General features: G+C 41.4%; 1 protein-coding gene across 1 annotated transcript; it reads right to left on the reverse strand.

The window, feature by feature from the left end:
- Positions 1–7462: 7462 nt before the first annotated feature.
- On the reverse strand, positions 7463–21691 carry LOC111973157 (probable G-protein coupled receptor 63). Its single transcript, XM_024000411.2, has 2 exons — positions 21196–21691; positions 7463–9198 (listed from the first exon to the last, which is right to left on the reverse strand). Exon 2 carries the CDS (start codon positions 9067–9069, stop codon positions 7807–7809), a length of 1263 nt encoding a protein of 420 aa, XP_023856179.1. The 5' UTR covers positions 9070–9198; positions 21196–21691; the 3' UTR covers positions 7463–7806.
- Positions 21692–22063: the final 372 nt, after the last annotated feature.

The raw sequence follows: 22063 nt of genomic DNA on the forward strand, positions 1-22063 counted from the left end.
CTTTTGCAAGGTAATTCTGAGGTGGCAACTATCTTTGTATATTTCACTTAAAAATTCACAGTAGCTAGATATTTATCCTTAGTAGTCTTAAATCACTGTTTCATCCAAGCTACTGCTGTATCTTCAGTATTTTTTCCCTTGGAACAAAAGATGCCTAGAACACTGGTGCCCTCCATTGGCAACACTGGGAACAACTAAACATGAAACTTGTATTATGCTTTTTCCTCATGACATTCTAAAGCACAATATCATAATCATAACCACCGCGAGAGGTTAGTATTGAACTGCAAAATAGACTGGAATTATATAAAGGATTTTCTCTTTAGATTATGACAGAAGTAAATTAAAACATTTTTTTTTGCGTCCAATGTCAAGAGTGATAAACTGCTCAGATGTTGAGTGGCTTGGCTAATATTATATTGTCTGGATTGCATGTCAGATGGAGAACAAAATTGCTGCTTTCAAAGGGAATACCAAAGAGGATATGTAACTGGGAGATAGTAATCAACATTCTATAGCTTACTGAATGATACATTTAATATAGACTGCTTTAATAGAACAATTTTATTATAAAATGCTTGTTGTGGTTTTAGGAAGGTCCGTGTCTAGACGTAGAGCTGTGATGGTCATGTAATTTTGGATGACGGTTATTGGTCAGCTAAATGACCACGGGCACGTTATAGAAACAAATGCTCCAGACTGCATGTGCTGCAGAAAGGGGGGTGTTGCTCAGGCAACCAAAGACTTGTTTGCTACAACACCTTGTGTCAGCAATGAGCAAGAGTTTCATCACTTTGTAAATAGTCCAATGCTCAGGAGTTCCGTCTTCAGTCAGCTGTTCATTCCACACACAAAAAAAACGGTTATTTTATTTTCATGACTGTCTTCATCCGTAATCGTCGTTTACGCGATTATGCAGTAATTGTGCCAGGCCGACTAGACGCGTTTCATTTTCTATCATGCAGTAGTTGTCTGCCCAGTAGTTATTTTAGATGTGTGGAATCAGATCTTCTGTTTTGCAGTGCGTCTGTCTAACACCTGACTGCTACACGTGTGCTTGACTGACTATGGCAACACAGAGAGATGGGGAAAGAGTCTGTCTCTTGGGTGGTTTTCACATACTGTAGACTCGCATGCGCCCCGCTAACGATCAGGAGGGACACATGCAACACACAAGCCTATCCACAGGCACATGTCTTCGATTGCCATGGAAACAAGCAAGAGCAGAAACCGGAGGAGTTATGTGCATGAAAATAATAAGAGACTGTGAACTGTCTTATTTTTGTTCCAAGGTTTCAGTGGATTTTGTATCTTTAGCCTCTAATGTATTAGTCAAGTCAGTGGGCCACACATCATCTCTCCTCAGAGGCCGTCCATCTCTTTTCAGAGGCTGTCCATCTCCTGTCTACCTCCATCTCTTTTCGGAGGCAAGAACAGGATATTTGATCAAACTGTGATGATTGCTTGTTAACGTCACCTGAATGTTTTCACATGTACACTACCGTTCAAAAGTTTGGGGTCACTTTGAAATGTCCTTGTCTTTGAAAGAAAAACATATTTTTTGTCCATTAAAATAACATCAAATTGATCAGAAATACAGTGTAGACATTGTTAATGTTGTAAATTACTATTGTAGCTGGAAATGGCAGATTTTTTATGGAATATCTGTATAGGAGTACAGAGGCCCATTATCAGCAACTATCACTCCTGTGTTCCAATGGCACGTTGTGTTAGCTAATCCAAGTTGATCATTAGAAAAGCCTTTTTTGCAATTATGTTAGCACATCTGAAAACGGTTGTGCTGATTAAAGAAGCAATAAAACTGTCCTTCTTTAGACTAGTTAAGTATCTGGAGCATCAGCATTTGTGGGTTCGATTACAGGCTCAAAATGGCCAGAAACAAAGAACTTTCTTCTGAAACTCGTCAGTCTATTCTTGTTCTGAGAAATTAAGGCTAATCCAGGCGAGAAATTGCCAAGAAACTGAAGATCTCGTACAACTCTGTGTACTACTCCCTTCACAGAACAGCGCAAACTGGCGCTAACCAGAATAGAAAGAGGAGTGGGAGGCCCCGGTGCACAACTGAGCAAGTGAACAAGTACATTAGAGTGTCTAGTTTGAGAAACAGTCACAAGTCCTCAACTGGCAGCTTCATTAAATAGTACCCGCAAACACCAGTCTCAACATCAACAGTGAAGAGGCGACTCTGGGATGCTGGCCTTCTAGGCAGAGTTCCTCTGTCCAGTGTCTGTTCTTTTGCCCATCTTAATCTTTTCTTTTTATTGGCCAGTCTGAGATATGACTTTTTCTTTGCAACTCTGCCTAGAAGGCCAACATCCCGGAGTCACGTCTTGTTGAGACTGGTGTTTTGCGGGTACTATTTAATGAAGCTGCTAGTTGAGGACTTGTGAGGCGTCTCTATCTAACAACAACAAAAAAGACATCACTATGGTATTAGTCCATGGTCATTATGTGAGTACTTTTCAGTATGTGCTGTGGAAATGCCCAGGGGTGGTTGAATTCTGGGGGAAAGTCAACTATGTCATCTCTGTACTTATAGGAAAAAGTACTGCCATTAGATACAATAGTGCTGTTGCTTTGTGATGACTGATTTGCACTTGTCAGAAAGCCAAAGGAGAGTGTGGTTGGCAGGAACCACAGCTGCTAAGAAAATAATTGTACAAAAGTGTATTCCACCTCATCAGTTACCATTGCAACAATGGCTGCTTACATTTAAGGAAATTGTATTTATGGAGCTCTCCACGGCCAGAATCCACAGGGCCAAGGTGTCCACTCTGGACACATGAAAAAAAACGCAGCAGCAGACATTTCTGAACTCTTAGCCAACTCTTAACCTTTACATCCATGAATGTGTATCAATCATTTGTCACTATTTCTGAGGCTATATGATGTATTGTACAACAGATTTACTATGTAATATTAATTAATTTGTTTTTATCTCATGATTTATTTTACTTTATAATCAGATTGCCGGTGGGGATATATTATATGAATCCTATGAATTGAAATAATAAAAATACTTATTACCTCAGAGCTGACAGGATGACTCAAGGGGTGCATGTGCAATGGGTTGTCTGCTGCTGCTGCTGGCCTGACAACACTGATGCACTTTTCAAGCAAAACCCATTTCCGAGAAATATTTTTGATGTATTTGGCTAGTAGAAAGTCTACATAAGCAACTGCAACATCGTAGAATAATCAGGTCATGGCACAGGTCATATACCATTTATTGGACATTTAATTGAATATCATGAGTGCTGTGTACAACAAATGCTATACACAAAAAAATATATATAAATACAACATGGAACAATTTCAATGATTTTACTTAGTTACAGTTTATATAAGGAAATCAGTCAATTGAAGTAAATTCATTAGGCCCTAATCTATGGATTTCACAACTGGGAATACAGATATGCACCTGTTGGTCAAAGATAACTTAAAAAACCTTAGTGTTTGTGACACACACACAAATGCCCCCAAAAGGTACTTCCAAGAACCCTATGGGAGGCGGGGTTCATCGAGGAACCTCCTTAGTTCTTGGGGGGTTCTTGCAAGAACTAACTACCCAACTGAAACGTTTGAATTTGAGAAACCAGCAGGTGCAGGCACTTAACTGAACATTTTAAAGATCTCAGTTTAAGGTATGACCTAAATTCATATTGTTTTATGATGATGCCATCTATATTTTCATATTTGTGCAAATGGCTTTGTTGTTTTGCACTTTCCCCCTTTTTAAAATTCTTTCTAAAACAAAACATTGACACAATTCAATGGATGTCAAAAGGTTATTCGACGGACCATTAAAGGGTTATAGAGGTTCCCCCACAGTTTCAATTTGAAGAACCCCTGAAAGATCTTCCAGGAACCTTTTTCTTTATAGGCTCTTTTAACTGTGCCACTTACGAATGTGTTATTCAATGTGTTTCTATGGGCTATAGTAGTAAAGGCCAAGATTTATATTTGATCAACATTGCTATTTATTTGTATTTTTTGGGATACCTAAAGGGCTCCTAAATGTATTTAATCAAATAGCTTAAATATCCATAGTATGACCATCTTAAAACAATTCCATATGTAAGCACATGACTGGGAATACAGATATCCATCGGTTGGTCACAGATACCTTAAAAAAAAAAGGTAGGGGGTGGATCAGAAAACGAGTCAGTATCTAGTGACCATCATTTGCCTCATGCAGCGTGACACATCTCCTTCGCATAGAATTGATCAGGCTGTTGATTGTGGCCTGTGGAATGTTGTCCCACTCTTCAAAGGCTGTGCAAAGTTTCTGGATATTGGGATATTTTCAGCTTCCAAGAATTGTGTACAGATCCTTGCGTCATGGGGCCGTGCATTATCATGCTGAAACATGAGGCGATGGTGGCGGATGAATGGTACGACAATGGGCCTCAGGATCTTGTCACCGTATTTCTGTGCATTCAAATAGCCATTGATAAAATGCAATTGTGTTTGTTGTCCATAGCTTATTCATTATACAATAATCCCACTGCCACAATGGGGCACTCTGTTCACAACATTGAGATCAGCAAACCGTTCGCCCTCACTATGCCATACATGATGTCTGCCATCTGCCCGGTACAGTTGAAACCGGGATTCATCTGTGAAGAGCGCACTTCTCCAGCGTGCCAGTGGCCATCAAAGGTGAGCATTTGCCCACTGAAGCATTTGCCCACGGTTACGATGCCGAACTGCAGTCAGGTCAAGACCCTGGTGAGGACGATGAGCACACAGATGTGCTTCCCTGAGACGGTTTCTGCAGAAATTCTTCGGTTGTGGAAACCCACAGTTTCATCAGTTGTCCGGGTGGCTGGTTTCAGACGATCCCGCAGGTGAAGAAGCCAGATGTGGAGGTCCTTGGTTGGCATAGTTACATTTGGTCTCCGGTTGTGAGGCTCGTTGGATGTACTGCCAAATTCTCTAAAACGACGTTAGAGGTAGCTTATGGTAAATTGAATTCTCTGGCATCAGCTCTGGAGGACAATCCTGCAGTCAGCATGCCAATTGCACACTCCCTCAAAACTCGAGACATCTTTGCCATTGTGTTGTGTGACAAAACTGCACATTTTAGAGTGGCCTTTTATTGTCCCCAGCACCCGGTGCACCTGTGTAATGATCATGCTGTTTAATCAGCTTCTTGATATGCCACACCTGTCAGATGGATGGATTATCTTGGCAAAGAAGAAATGCTCACTAACAGGGATGTATACAAATTTCTGCACAAAATTTGAGAGAAATAAGCTTTTTGTGCATATTAAATATTTTTGGGGATCATTTATTTCAGCTCATGAAACATGGGACCAACACTTTACATGCGTTTATATTTTTGTTCAGTATATAATGCATGTTATATAAACACATGACTTCTCAAGAGGAAGAAGACACCTTTTCCTGAACAATACCAGATCCACCTTCTCTTGAGACACCCCCAAGTTGCTGTTGCTTAGTAATAGTGCTCGGAGCTATGATTAAAGTGAGCTTCAAAGCCCCAAGCACACTCATTAGTCACTGCTGGCAGAATAATGAATTCCAAGGAGGAAGCCGATTAAGAAAACCATCCTTTATATTCTTCAAGCTGAGAAGAATTGCCTTGGTCCAACTGTGTTCTTTTGAATTTATCTTTATCTAAATGGACCTGGCCTGGCTGCAAAAGGCCACAGAGGCAGAAGTCTCTTTGAGGCTAAATGTCCACATTGGAAATCAACCTTTTGACCTTTCAGTCGAGCATCTGTTTTAGATGATGTTGCCTGGGACCTGTCTGCTCACTCTGCCACCTCATTCTCTCGTTCTCTCTCTCTCTCTCTCTCTCTCCAAAATGTTTCTTTAGAGATTACCTTTGATTGTATGTCTTTTAAGTTCACATTAAAATAAATGTCTTCGAAATAAATTTTATCAGGTTAGCTGTTTAGCTATTACTATCCATTCCAGATAAATACATCAGGAGAATTCCACTAAAACCTATCAAACAGAACCATATGCATAAACACTTTCAAACAGTCCAGGCATCAGACATGACTGGTAATAGGCCATGAACATTTCCATATTCAACACTGTTTTATAAGCGGTGTGACAAATGCAACATTGAAGTGTGTGTAGCTAATATCAACAGCCAAGATGGAGGCAGACTTATGGAAATAAGCGTATGGTGAGATCATGTGTTAATACACAGTGGAAATGTTTCACACGTGTGTAGCCACTCAGTGGAGGGGCTGACAGGAAGTCCGGTCCCTGATGAAGGACGCCACTGGGAGATGCAGAGATGTGCTTCATTAACCCTAACCTTTAGAAAAACATTAACTGGTAAACACAGAAAATAGTCTTGCTGCATGTGAAACACACTGAGTGTACAACATATTAAGAACACCTGCTATTTCCATGACAAACTGACCAGGTGAATCCAGGTGAAAGCTATGAACCCTTATTGATGTCACTTGTTAAATCCACTTCAATCAGTGTAGGTGAAGGGGAGGAGACAAGTTAAAGAAGGATTTTTAAGCCTTGAGACATTGTGTATGGTGGGCCATTGAGAGGGTGAATGGGGAAGACAAAAGATGTAAGTGCCTTTGAACCAAGGCACTGGTAATGGCTGGTTTCCATGTGTTTGATGCCATTCAATTCGCTCCGTTCCAGCCATTATTATGAGCCGTCCTCCCCTCAGCACCCTCCACTGCTTTGAACGGAGTATTGTAGTTGTATTTTATTTTTAACCTTTTTTTAACTAGTCAAGTCAGTTAAGAACAAATTCTTATTTACAATGACGGCCTAACCCGGACGACGCTAGGCCAATTGTGCGCCGCACTATACAACTCCCAATCACGGCCGGTTGTAATACAGCCTGGAATCGAACCTGGGTCTGTAGTGACGCCTCTAGCACTGAGATGCAGAGCCTTATATGGTAGAATGGTAGTAGGTGTCAGGCGCACTGGTTTGTGTCAAGAACTGCAACACTGCTGTTTTTTTCATGCTCAACAGTTGTCTGTGTGTATCAAGAATGGTCCACCACCCAAAGACATYCAGCCAACTTGACACAACTGTGGGAAGCATTGGAGTCAACATCGGCACCTTGTAGAGTCAATGCCCCAACGAAATGAAGCTGTTCTGAGGGAAGATGGGGGTGCAACTCAATGTTTGGTATACTGAGTGTATCCTCACTCATCCACAGTGTAGTACGTCTCTAAAGTGTATGGTACACAAATAGGATTCAAGGCCACGTTGAGACGAACATCTAAACAAATAGATTGCTGCAATTTACATTTGTTTAACCATTTTTCTATAAAGCTCTGAGTGGGTTGCTGAGTCAAACATTTTAGACATTTCTCTGCCTTCATGACATTTGTATAATTGCAGAAAACTTCCATGAAATCTAACATAAGACAAAAAAGTAAACCAGAAGTAAAAAACAAAGACTGTATTAACAAGGTAAGAAATGTCAAAAATGTTTATTAGATTCAAGTACAGTACACTGAAATTGCAAATTTTCACCAGATGTAGCAGCATTATGACTGGTATAGACTAACTAATAGGCACAAAACAATTACATAGAAATATCAATGACAAAATGTAATCTTGGTGGCCTTATGACCATATTCAAAACCACTGAAGCAGTTAATTGACATGCTTTGTAAACAGATTCTACTCAGCTAAAATATACTGTCGAAACCGCAATCACAACTCATTCATTTGACTGGCGGAGAACAAATTGGATAAATGGTCAAACAAAACCTACATGGCAGTGAAGTCAGTGTCCTCCAAGTCAGTCCAGTGTTATTAAACCACAGAGCGATGCTCCCCACACACATACACAGCGCTGGGTCGGATACGTCGCTTTGTGTGGCCGGGCAGCTGAGGAAGAAACTTGAAATACTTGGGCATCAGGTCAAGGCAGGCGTCGCGGAACTTCTTGATCCGCCAGTAGTAAATGAGAGGGTTGAGTGCAGACTTGAGATAGCACAACAAAAGGAACCAGGTGCTGACTTCAAAGAAATTGGCCTTGTGGTAGAAGGGGCTGCTGAAGGTGGAAACCAGGCTGTAGGCGGTGAAGGGCGCCCAGCACACGGTGAACACCGAGAAGAGGATGAGGATGGTGGTGAAGGCACGCGTCTTGAAGCTCATGTCTATGTTCATCTCAAAGGGCCTCTGCAGGCTCATGAGCCCCAGCTTGCTGGCCTGACTCAGACAGATGCTGTCCGGGTGGCTGTGGATGCGCACAGCGTTGTGCCGGATGGTGTTCAGGATCCCCATGAAGGTGTACAGCATGACCATGAAGGGGATGAAGAAGAAGACCAGCATGAGGAGCAACACGTAGGCATGGTAACCCGGCTCGCTGGTGTAGCCGAACACACACTGTGGAGCTCTAGAGGGGATCTGGAGAGATGGGTGGCCTATGGCTAGTGGGAAAGATAAACATAAGGAGACAGTCCAAGCGATGACTATGAGCACTTTGGCTCTGTGGGGACTCAATTTGTCCTGTTTCTGGACTATGATCAGGAACCGATCTATGCTTATTATAAGCAGGATGACCATGCCCTCTATGACAAAGAGCCAGAAGAACATGGCCGACACTCGGCAGAAGACATCCCCGAAGATCCAGTGTGTGGTCACCACAGTAACCAGGGCAAAGGGCATGTTCAGGATGGCCAGCATCATGTCTGCGAAGGCCAGGCTGGCCAACAGGATGTTGATGGCGGATCGCATGGCGGCACGCTGGTAGACCATCAGGACCACCACCACGTTCCCCAGGAAGGCCACCAACAGGATGGAGACCATGGCCGTGCAGAAGAACACCTGGAGGGGCAGGTTGACACCCTGAACACTCTCCTGGGCCTCGACTGTTCGCGTAACTGTGTCCAGGTCCAGAGGTGAAAAGGAGGAGCCATATGAGCTGTTTTCCATGGACATGTCTTCCGTGTCAGGCTGGCCGTGGTGGAGGTGGTCAGAGAGGTTCAGCAGCCCTGCCGTGACGAGACAGCAGAGGCTGGTTTTATTGGTCTCCCCTGCCTCCACAGGGGGAACGACAGTGGAGTAAACCATTCTTCCACGGGGGGTGCAGGCTCGGGTTTAGGCATCGTTACTGGAGCTCTTCTCTTGCCAAACATGATGCCTTGGATGCTGTTCTTAGTTCAACTGAAGAAGCCAGCATCTTAGCATGGAGGAGAGATCCTGGGGATACAGAAAGGGAAATGGAGGCAAAACAGAAAGCGGGGACATTAGCAAGAAAACATAAACGTCAAATGCTATGTCTGTTTTTCCTTGATGATAATACCTTAAAATGGGTATTCTTTGTTTTAAAATGTTGCCTTTCTCAAAAGACAATATTGTGTATCAAATGACATTTTGTCAAACTGAAACGTTTATATACACATTGATCTGCATGTACAATGCCTTCGGAAAGTATTCAGACCCCTTGACTTTTTCCACATTTTGTTACGTTAGCCTTGTTCTAAAATGGATGAAATATAAAACAATCTCAGCAATCTACACACAATAAACCATAAGGACCAAGCGAAAACAGGTTTTTTGATTTTTTTCAAATTTATTTAAAATAAAAAACAGATATACCTTATTTACATAAGTATTCAGACCGCTTGCTATGAGACTCAAAATTGAGCTCAGGTGCATCCTGTTTCCATTCCATGTTTCTACAACTTCATTTGAGTCCACCTGTGGTAAATTCAATTAATTTGACATTATTTGGAAAGGCACACACCTGTCTATATAAGGTCCCACAGTTGACAGTGCACGTCAGAGCAAAAACCAAGCCACGAGGTCGAAGGAATTGTCCGTAGAGCTCCGAGACAGGATTGTGTCGAGGCACAGATCTAGGGAAGGGTAAAACAATTCTGCAGCATTAAATGTCCCCGAGAACACAATGGCCACCATCATTCTTAAATAGAAGAAGTTTGGAACCACCAAGACTCTTCCTAGAGCTGGCTGCCCGGCCAAACAGAGCAATCGGGGGAGAAGGGCCTGGGTCAGGGAGGTGACCAAGAACCCGATGGCCACTCTGACAGAGCTCTAGAGTCCCTCTGTGGAGATGAGATAACCTTACAGAAGGACTACTATCGCTCAGAAGCCAGTAAAAGGCACATGACAGCGCGCTTAGAGTTTTCCAAAAGGCACCTGAGACTCTCAGACCATGAGAAACAAGATTCTCTGGTCTGATGAAACCAAGATTGAACTCTTTGGCCTGAATGCCAAGCGTCACGTCTGGAGGAAACCTGGCACCATCCCTACGGTGAAGCATGGTGGTGGCAGCATCATGCTGTGGGAATGTTTTTCAGCGGCAGGGACTGTGAGACCAGTCAGGATCGAGGCAAAGATGAACGGAGCAAAGTACAGAGAGATCCTTGATGAAAACCTGCTCCCGAGCGCTCAGGACCTCAGACTGGGGTGAAGGTTCACCTTCAAATTGGACAACGACCCTAAGCACACAGCCAAGCCAACGCATGAGTGGTTTCGGGACAAGTCTCTGAACGTCATCATACACAAGAAGACTGAAGGTAGTATGCAGTTGCAGTCTGGCTATGTACGTGTAAGCCCGGTTACTACACTATTATAAGCATGCCAACACAACCAGGCTGTATCACATCCGGCCGTGATTGGGAGTCCCATAGGGCTGTGCACAATTGGCCCAGCATCGTCCGGGTTTGTCCGGGGTAGGCGGTCATTGTAAATAACAATTTGTTCTTAACGGACTTGCCTAGTTAAATAAAGGTTAAATTAAATTAAATTWAAAAAAAAAATTGGCTTACCAATGCTCTCTATCGCCAAAATGCCCTAGCAATTTCCTGAATTATTTGATCCGTGCCAGGGAGAGATTTTTAGTCCAAGTCAATGTTTTTCTGGGGACAACTCAAGCCCTCAATAAAAAAGGCTTATCACTAATATAAACATTGGATACTGTTATTTTAGACTGACTGGTATCATTTACAATGGCTCCATGGCAAACGTCAAACAGAAAATGTTGGACCCGCTTTTCCTATGGAAGATTAGGACTGGCGGTGTTAAAAGCGGCAGACTATAAGCAGTCTTATCCATGAACGTGATTTTGTCTTAGACTTCCGCAGCACTTTCCAATATGCTCTCTTCTCTCATTTCTAGCTTTAGTCATTCCATGTGGGTTGAACAGACAAAGCGATTACAGGGGATTCAAAGCTTATTAAATAACTGTCAGTAAAAATGTAAATTTGTTCTAATTTTTCTGTTCACTGCCGGGAGGATATGATTGTGTGACGGCTGTTGCTAGTCCGAAACCTTGAGGCAAATTCTATCCATTTACCATGCTGCAGAACTATAATTATGTCAAAGATACCCCACCAGAGCAAAGGAGAGGGTAAAATGTTGTATTAATTAGATAAACAGGCTACCATAATAGAACAGGAACAAGTGTATTATTAGGCAATAATACACTGACTGGGGCATTGTGTGTTCCTCCTCTTACCTTGACAACAGGGTTAGAATACGCACGGCTAGATTATGAATAAAACCAAAAGGATACGTGTGGATGTGTGCAAACAAGCCTCAGACTGAAATCTATGTCTGCCTCCTGACTTCTCACTGACACGGACTGATCTTAACGCTCTGCCCTCTCCTCTCAGAATGACTCAAAAGTAAATTGGCGGCGATACACAAAGAAGCAGCATTTTAACCTATCACTTTTAAACATGAATTGGGGTGGTTAGAACAGTACTGGTCCAAGCAGAGTCCCTATTCAGATATTCATCATAATACAGTCATTTAAAAAATGTGATGGAAGAGAAAGAAAAATATTAGAGGAACATGTTTTCTATTTCAAGTACATATATATCCACAGAAACCATAGTAACTGCTAAAAAGGATCTGCCTGGTACCTTGCAAGTCAATGATAACACTGCATGTTGAGTAGTTGTGGAACCTAGCAACAGGGACCTGCATCCAGCTCGAATTTCTATCTGGTCGCTTTGTATCTCTTTCAAAAAGCTTTTGAGCCTTTTAACAACCACGACAAAAATAAACTAGGTATGTGTCCTACTATTTTGAATGTTTTAGTTGATGTATCATATAGTCCGTTTAGCCTTAGATGATCATTTGCCCCGGTAACTAGCCTGCGACTCTGGGAGAAAGTTGAAAAAGCAGTCAACAAAGGAAATTGTGTTTCTCTTTTTGAGTGTAGGAATTGTAATTACACATTTGTTACTGAGCTGGATAATATTGTTCAGTTATCAAAAGGTGAAATAAAACATAATAAAGCTGAGTAATTCTCAGAGTAGCAAAGTTACAAATAATAGTAGCAGGGCTGCTGACTATTGAAGAAAGCTTGGAGTAAAATTTTGCCTAGATGGGGTCTGGGGGTCCYCCCCTAGGAAAAATGTACTGTTTTAAAAGCTAATTTCCTGCAATTTTATGTTTTTGACATGGCTTAAGACTATGACCAGGGTGAAAAAACACAGGTCAGGTGTATTCAGAATGCTTTGAACATTAATTTAACCCTCAAAATTGAGATTTCTTTTTTTGGTGGGGGTGAAATCTTAGGTGGTTTGACACTTTATTCAGACACTAATGAAATTAGATGGGGAGATAGGCAAATGGGAGAAGCAGTGTGGAGGTTGGAAGCAAGGATCCCTGTTGTCAGGTAGAAAGTGTTGGGGAGTGTTACCACTACACCAATGCTCTGCACAGGAAATACTAATATTAATGGTTGATGTCAGTGGGTAACCAAATCATAGACTGCAGTCTCCTTGTCCATAGATTGCTTTCAAGGTAAGGACAAAAACATATAGTATTTTGTCATTTGGGTGAACCATCTCTTTAAAATAGGTCCGGAAGAAAATCTTGATTGCTCTCCAGGAGGGTTGACCACCCCTGATCTATGTTTCCCATGTGCTGGGTGTTTGAAAATGTTATTTTTTATAACAATTAATTTCTCAAAATCACCCAACCTTCAAGAAAAATCCCAAATGCGTGAGAGTTGGCAGCTCTGCAGTAGTCCTGTTTAACATGGTAAGAGGTGTCGAAATGAGTTACTAGTGATTAAACTAAAAATATAGCCTACAGTCAGCCATTACAGCTGTCAATTTCAAATATTATGTGCTGGCCTATTTAAAGAATATCTCATTACTGGAAATGATTGATTGTGAGGGTATATCATTTCAAAGCCTACACACTATTGGGTTGCAGGCATTGGATCACTTAGTTGGGTTGTTAATACTGGGTTATTGATGTTGGGTTATTGAGATATGACCCAGTGGGTCGGTTAATTCTCCCACCAAATCCAGATGATCAGTGATCTGGCAAGCTCGTGAATGAGAATTGTCGCAGCTGTTTAGCAAGTCTACCAGGCAATCAGGGTTGCCATGTCTGCAATTTTCATGCTAAATTGGGCTACTTTGAAAACAATGTCGCGGTGAAAATGTATTGGTTGCGGGTTTTTGGGCTACTTCTAAATTGCACCACGGCCACCATGGCAATTTCTTAAAAATATACAGTACCAGTCAACAGTTCAAACACACCTACTCATTCCAGGGGTTTTCTTTATTTTTACTATTTTCTACATAGTACAATAATAGTGAAGACATCAAAACTATGAAATAACACATATGGAATCATGTTAGAAACCAAAAAAGTGTTAAACACCCTTTGCCTTGATGACAGCTTTGCACACTTTTATACAAAAAATATGTCGAAACGATATCACAGGAGTAATTGCAAATCAATTCGTGCCGCTTGTGTAGCCTACCTGTACCTGGCAAACGTATTTAATAAAAAGCCTATAATTTCAGATTATTGTTGTTGTAGCCTTGTGTTATTAAGCAATTATTAATGGCCTTGTTTAGTTAATCAAGTTGGAAGTTATCAATTGTGATCATGGTCACAATCCTATCGCAACTGCCGATCAGCTGTTGTTAGAGTGCATTAGATTGACGGTAACAATCATTCAGATTTGGCTGCAGGTAAAAAAACACTTGCTGTTGTTGACAAGCATTGGCCTATTCAGTTCATATTCATATTAATCATATTTGATTCAGTGATTGAAATGATGACCMCATCCTCAGTAGCCTATTCCAGCAGGCTATTGGGCAACTCAAGCACTTCCTACCTAGAAATTGCCTCTGTTCATGTTGAATAAATTAGTCTGTGTATTTGAACTAAGCAAGCTGCTAAATCGTTCATTTTACATCTTGCCTAGGCTACTGTACGCTATCTGAAATTAGATGTAGACCTATCAGGGGCTAGCCTATAGGTTACCTGCATCTAGTTAACCAAACCATGGCAAAGTTGAATTACAATCATACAACCATATTTTAGTCAGTAGGCCCAGCCAATGCCTATTGAAATTACAAGTCAATCTTACAAATTTATAACGGTTTGTTGTCTTAACATCTGGCACATAATAACGGCACAATTGCCAGAAAATTGCCTAACGTTTGTTTTTTAAAGTTTATATTTGAAATTATATTTACTCTTGCAACATATTCAAATTCCTTTATTAGTCACATTACCTCRCAATAATGATTATTTAGATGGAAAACCACATTTTGCTTCTTAAGTCGTTAGAAGTTCAATTGAGATTCCTTCACGCGATAACGTAATGGAAAAAGGGTTTATTGGCTAAATGTGGCAACTCCTCTCTTGCTGCGAAAAAACACATTTTGGGCTAGTTTTCAGGCCTTGTGGGCAGGTTTTGAGTAGTCATTGGCTACGAATTTAGCTTGACCTGGCAACCCTGGACAAACGGGAAAGGCATTGTGATAGACCAAAAAAAGTGAGTAAAAAGCTAGCTAGCAAACATTACTAATTTTCATTCAGGAATAAATTACCTAGCTATACTGACTTGCCTAGTTAAATAAAGGTAAACATTTTTTTTTTTTTTTACTCCCTAACTTGACAACAGTTCTGCACTGATCCACGAAGCGCAAAAAGTATGAATTCCCTGACCTCTGTTGAGGCCATATCACCATAAATGCTGCATGGCCAATGCAGAAGTCGGCTTGACCATGCGCCCAGATGCACAATGCACTCCTCTCCAGAATGGGTTCTCTCCCGCCAATTTGTGCACATTCATTGTTTCATAATTTCATTGTGTGAATTGTTTGCATTTGATTGTTAGTGTATATCAATTCCCCATTACATGTCACCAGTAGTACATTTACCATTCATTCCTATAATTTCTCATCTACAATGTTTGTTACTTTGATTATGGTAATTTATTTTCATGCATTCAACCTATGCTACACTTGTGAGAAACACGTTTTGGTATATTTCATTCAATTTACGAGTTTTGTCAATTTAGTCGTTGTCTTTTGTTTGGAGCGCTCCTGTCAATGTTGAGTAAGGACACGCACGGATAGAAGTAGGCCTATAGACTACCTGGCCAGCGAACAAATGTAGGCATATAAATGTGCCCATTTGGGGATCTGATTAGTATTTCTAATTGATTTAACGCACCAACACTAATGATCTGTGGAGCTTCTCAAAGTAATGTTTTCTTCACCTCAAACAACAAGCAAACAAAGTCTATTTTTACATCCATTGAGAATTACGATAGTTCCTCAATGTATTTGGAAAATATTTCCAGATCTCTCCCTTTCAATAACCACTCAGCGTTAAAAGGGAAAAATGTAATGCTCTGATCCAGTGGAAACGTCATAAAATAGGCCTACCTGATAACTTCTTATCAGTGCTTGACTTGGACTGAAATAGGTTCCGGTAGTCATTTTGGGTGCTGGTACTGTTTATATTTAGGTGCAGGAGATACACAATACTTTTGAGCTAATATTCTATAAGARGAACAGGAGCTCAAGCAGTAGAACATTTGAGGCGCCGATACTCAGCTCCGTTGAGCTCCTGCGCAAGTTAAGCACTGCTTCTAATCTCTTGCGCAAATAGCATACAGCTGTGTCTGTTCCGAGCTCACTCGTGAGGGAAACTCTGAGGGCCCAGAATATTTTATACAATGTTGCAAGTTCGCTAGCGCATGCTTCGGGCCTGGACCCAGCATTTTGATTAACCACATGACAATGATGTTGAGATATGAAGATGTTATTATAAATGAATCGAAACTGTTTCAGATTTTTTTTTATATGAAAACCATAACTGGCATGCAGATCGGTATAAATGGTAAGATAAATTGGGATTCAACATGAGAAAGGTTGCCGACTCCTCGTGTAGCCTATTACCKGCAACTTCAGGAGAGTAATGGAAGAATCTATGAAAGCCAGCAGGAGCAAGAGGAGAATCCTTTTTAGTTTTTTTTTAAGTCAGGTTAAATTTTTTATATTCTGGTTATCTAGATCTCTGACGCCCTCTTGAGGCATTTGTCTTATTTTATCAAACCGTAAACTTAAAGCATCAGACAAGCTGTAACATTAGTCGTTAAGGGTAGACCAAGGCGTAGCGTGATTTGTGTTCATCATACTTTATTTAAATGTGAACCAGCGAAAAAAACAATAAACAATACAACGAACGAAAAGCTTCGTCGTGCAAAATACATGCAACCAAACAAAGACAAGATCCCACAACTGAAGGTGGGAAAAAAAGCTGCCTGAGTATGATCCCCAATCAGAGACAACGATAGACAGCTGCCTCTGATTGGGAACCATACTAGGCCAACAAAGAAAAAGAAAACATAGATATACAAAAACTAGAGTACCCACCCTAGTCACACCCTGACCTAACCAAAATATAGAGAATAAACAGGGATCTCTAAGGTCAGGGCGTAACACAAGCTCAATGAATATAAACTCAGGAGGGAAAAAAACGTCCCTTTTTCAGGACCTTGTCTTTCAAAGATATTTCATAAAAATCCAAATAACTTCACAGAGCTTCATTGTGAAGGGTTTAAACACTGTTTCCCATGCTTGTTCAATGAATCATAAACAATTAATAAACAAGCACCTGTGGAACGGTCGTTAAGACACTAACAGCTTACAGACGGTAGGCAATTAAGGTCACAGTTATGAAAGGACACTAAAGAGGACTTTCTACTGACTCTGAAAAACAGCAAAAGAAAGATGCCCAGGGTCCCTGCTCATCTGCGTGAACGTGCCTTAGGCATGCTGCAAGGAGGCATGAGGACTGCAGATGTGGCCAGGGAAATAAATTGCAAAACAGCTGATCGTCCTCGCAGTGGCAGACCACATGTAACAACACCTGCACAGGATCGGTACATCCGAACATCACACCTGTGGGACAGGTACAGGATGGCAACAACAACTGCCCGAGTTACACCAGGAACGCACAATCCCTCCATCAGTGCTCAGACTGTCCGCAATAGGCTGAGAGAGGCTGGACTGAGGACTTGTAGGCCTGTTGTAAGGCAGGTCCTCACCAGACATCACCGGCAACAACATCGCCAATGGGCACAAACCCACCGTCGCTGGACCAGACAGGACTGGCAAAATGTGCTCTTCACTGACGAGTCGCGGTTTTGTCTCACAAGGGGTGATGGTCAGATTCGCGTTCATCGTCGAAGGAACGAGCGTTACACCRAGGCCTGTACTCTGGAGCGGGATCGATTTGGAGGTGGAGGATCCATCATGGTCTGGGGCGGTATGTCACAGCATCATCGGACTGAGTTTGTTATCATTACAGGCAATCTCAACGTTGTGCGTTACAGGGAAGACATCCTCTTCCCTCATGTGGTACCGTTCCTGCAGGCTCATCCTGACATGACCCTCCAGCATGACAATGCCACCAGCCATACTGCTCATTCTGTGCATGATTTCCTGCAAGACAGGAATGTCAGTGTTCTGCCATGGCCAGCGAAGAGCCCGGATCTCAATCCCATTGAGCACATCTGGGACCTGTTGAATCGGACGGTGAGGGCTCGGGCCATTCCCCCCAGAAATGTCTAGGAACTTGCAGGTGCCTTGGTGGAAGAGTGGGGTAACATCTCACAGCAAGAACTGGCAAATCTGGTGCAGTCCATGAGGAGGAGATGCACTGTAGTACTTAATGCAGCTGGTGGCCACACCAGATACTGACTGTTACTTTTGATTTTGACCCCCCACCCCCCCTTTGTTCAGGGACACATTATTCCATTTCTGTAAGTCACATGTCTGTGGAACTTGTTCAGTTTATGTCCCAGTTGTTGATTCTTGTTATGTTCATACAAATATTTACACATGTTAAGTTTGCTGAAAATAAACGCAGTTGACAGTGAGAGGACGTTTCTTTTTTGCTGAGTTTAGTTTATTTTTATTTTTTTTGTGAGTGTATACAGTGCATTCAGAAAGTATTCAGACCCCTTCATTTTTTCAACATTTTGTTACGTTACAACCTTATTCCCCCCTCATCATTCTACATACAATACACCATAATGACAAAGCAAAACCAGGGTTTTAGACTTTTTTTTAAAAATGTATAAAAATATATAAACATATATATCAAATTTACATAAGCATTCAGCCCCTTTACTCAGTACTTTGTTGAAGCACCTTTGACAGCGATTACAGCCTTGAGTCTTCTTGGGTATGACCCTACAAGCTTGGCACACCTGTATTTGGGGAGTTTCTCCCATTCTTCTCTGCAGATCCTCTCAAGCTCTGTCAGGTTGGGAGGGGAGTGTCGCTGCACAGCTATTTTCAGGTCTCTCCAGAGATGTTCGATCGGGTTCAAGTCCGGGCTCTGGCTGGGCCACTCAAGAACATTCAGAGACTTGTCCCAAAGCAATTCCTGCGTTGTCTTGGCTGTGTGCTTAGGATTGTTGTCCTGTTGGAAGGTGAACCTTTGCCCCAGTCTGAGGTCCTGAAGATCCTTCTGTACTTTGCTCCGTTCATCTCTACCTTGATCCTGACTAGTCTCTCAGTCCCTGCCGCTGAAAAACATACCCACAGCATGCTGCTGCCACCACCATGCTTTACCATAGGGATGGACAGGTGATGAGTGTTGCGTGGTTTCCTCCAGACGTGACGCTTGGCATTCAGGCCAAAGAGTTCAATCTTGGTTTCATCAGACCAGAGAATCTTGTTTCTCATGGTCTGAGAGTCCTTTAGGTACCTTTTGGCAAACTCCAAGTGGGCTGTCATGTGCCTTTTACTGAGGAGTGGATTCCGTCTGGCCATCTGATTGGTAGAGTGCTGTAGAGATGGTTGTCCTTTTGGAAGGTTATCCCATCTCCACAGAAGAACTATGGAGCTCTGTCAGAGTGACCATCGTGTTCTTGGTCACCTCCCTGACCAAGGCCCTTCTCCCCCGATTTCTCAGTTTAGCCGGGCGGCCAGCTCTAGAAAGAGTCTTGGTGGTTCTAAACTTCTTCCCTTTAAGAATGATGGAGGCCATTGTGTTCTCGGGGACCTTCAATGCTGCAGACATGTTTTGGTACCCTTCCCCAGATCTGTGCCTCGACACAATCCTATCTCTGAGCTCTATGGACAATTCCTTTGACCTAATGGCTTGGTTTTTGCTGACATGCACTGTCAACTGTGGGACCTTATATAGACAGGTGTGTGCCTTTCCAAATAATGTCCAATCAATTGAATTTACCACAGGTGGACTCCAATCAAGTTGTAGAAACATCTCAGGGATGATTAATGGAAACAAGATGCACATGAGCTCAATTTCGAGTCTTATAGGATATGGTCTGAATACTTATGTAAATAAGGTATTCATGCTTTTATTTTTGATACATTTACAAAAAATTCAAAAAACCTGTTTTCACTTTGTCATTTTGGGGTATTGTGTGTAAATTCATGAGGAAAAAATTATTTCATACATTTTAGAATAAGGCTGCATTGTAACAAAATGTGGAAAAAGTGGTCTGAATACTTTCCGAATGCACTGCACACACTAAAAAATAATGGGTTAAAAATAACCCAATTTCGGTTATCTGGTAACTCAGCACTGGGTAAATATTGGACAAAACACACACTGGGATACTTTGACCCGGCCAGCTGGGTTGCGTGAATAACCCATGTTGGGATGTTTTATTTACCCCAAAAACGTGGTTATTTTGACACAGCAGTGGGTCGCTTTTTACTCTTTTGCTGGGTTATTGTTATATCTGTATTTTTGACCCAGCAATGCATTATTTCTTACTTTATTGCCAGGATATTTTTTTCTCCCTTCTCTATTCAAGAATCTGTTTTTCCATTCCACAATTGTCTAGTGTTTGTGATCGCATGCCCACTGTAACCGATTCTTCTTGTTTTTAGCTGATAGGAGTGGAACACGGTGTGGTCGTCTGCTGCAATCACCCATCTGGGAAAAGGACCGTTATTTGCCAGTTTGTGGCCCGCATGTTAGCTTGCACGATTCTTGCCATTCTCCTTCGACCTTTCATCAAAGAGCTGTTTTCGCCCACAGGACTGCCATTGACTGGATGTCTTATGTTTGTCGCACCATTCTCTGTAAACCCTAGACACCGTTGTACGTGGAAAGCCCAAGAGGCCGGCAGTTTCTGAAATACTGGAACGGGCGCACTTGCCACAGACGATCACACCACGCTCAAAGTTGCTTACATCACCACATCACTCACCCAATAACATCTTCAAAATGGGCAAACCATTTTTTTGAACGGGTTAGTGTACTTAATAAACTGTCCGCTGAGTTTATATCCCAACATTGGGATAGTTACCACTGTTATAATATGTACATAATAATGTTATTAATTTTATATTTGAATATCTAAATGTGGAAAAATAATCAAGGAAAGTTTAAATGTGCAGTGTACAAACTTAACATGATCAACAGGAATGACATTTACTCTCACATGTGGCCAAAAATAAGTATCTGGATTACATAAAAAAATACCCAGCATGAAAGTGAATAAAAACCCAACTGATGGTTAAATTAAGTCTTGGGCTATCCCTACAAGCCCCAAGTCTCTTTACTTACAAATTAACCCATATTTGTGTAATTCCAAAAMCCCAACTGTCTGGATCAAAATAACCCAACTGGCAGGATAAAAATAACCCAGCGCTGGGTTACCAAATAACCCAAATTGAGTTGTTTTTAATCCAGCATTCTTTTGAGCGTAGGCCTATTTATTTGGATATTTTTGATAACATTATTATTATACTGTGGAAATAAATGTAAGATCAAATGCTTGTTTGATGAGAACCTAAGATTAGTTTAATCAAACAAGCAGAATTGTTTGAAAATATGTTTACATTGTATTAATTAAACCACTTTTTAGGGAGTAGTATTGTTTGTTACAGCAGAATCCTCAAGTGAAATTACCGTTTTCCTTCCAAAGTCAGGTTGACATCGTTGGGTTTCAGTAGACAGACAATTCCTCGCTGCTCATTTCAGTCTTTCAGTTGATCCAATTCGCTGTCCAGATGCTTTTTGTAATTCCTCGAAGTCACAACTAGATATACTGTATTAATCTCTCATTGCACGCGAATTAATAAATCTAATCAAATAACATTATTTACAGTGCGAAAAACGGGCAATGCCACCTACACAATTCAACAAAAGCGGTAAGTAAAATGTAGTTCCGCGTATCATTCAGTCTTTGTTTTGCAGGGAATGGGTTCTCCGACAAAAGAAAACACCGCTAGATTTGTTTACAAGACAAAATCATGACTCAAAGAGGCATTAAACAATTTGAATTTCAGTAATTTCATTTTCTTTCCAACCCTCATCTTTCTGTTATCCTGAGAATGATAATTTCGTCTTTCACTATTCGGGGTTGACGGTATAATATTCCATCTCTGTTAMGAACTACGATCACTGTCCGTATACTGGTTAACTGACAGTCCCATCATCCAATAGTATGGACAGCTTGGGTAGGGTCCTTTGTTAGGACACACCCATTATCCAGAGCTCCAATTGAAATGGACAAATGGCCATAAAGAGGCGTAACGTTGTGGTTCAAGACCTAGGCCAACAGGGCACGTGCATATAAGCGTTGTATTGGTACATTGTATACAATCAAACACAGAGATAAATACAATATTACAAGGTTCCATAAAGTATAGGGTTTGGTCATTAGATGTTCTTAATATTACACGTTTTGTGCATGTAATAGATAGCCTGCATCCCCTTCTTTCCATTTTTCCATTTATACAGTGGCAAGAAAAAGTATGTGAACCCTTTAGAATAA

The sequence above is a fragment of the Salvelinus sp. IW2-2015 genome, linkage group LG14 (genome assembly GCF_002910315.2).
Source record: "Salvelinus sp. IW2-2015 linkage group LG14, ASM291031v2, whole genome shotgun sequence".
Lineage (NCBI taxonomy): Eukaryota > Metazoa > Chordata > Actinopteri > Salmoniformes > Salmonidae > Salvelinus > Salvelinus sp. IW2-2015.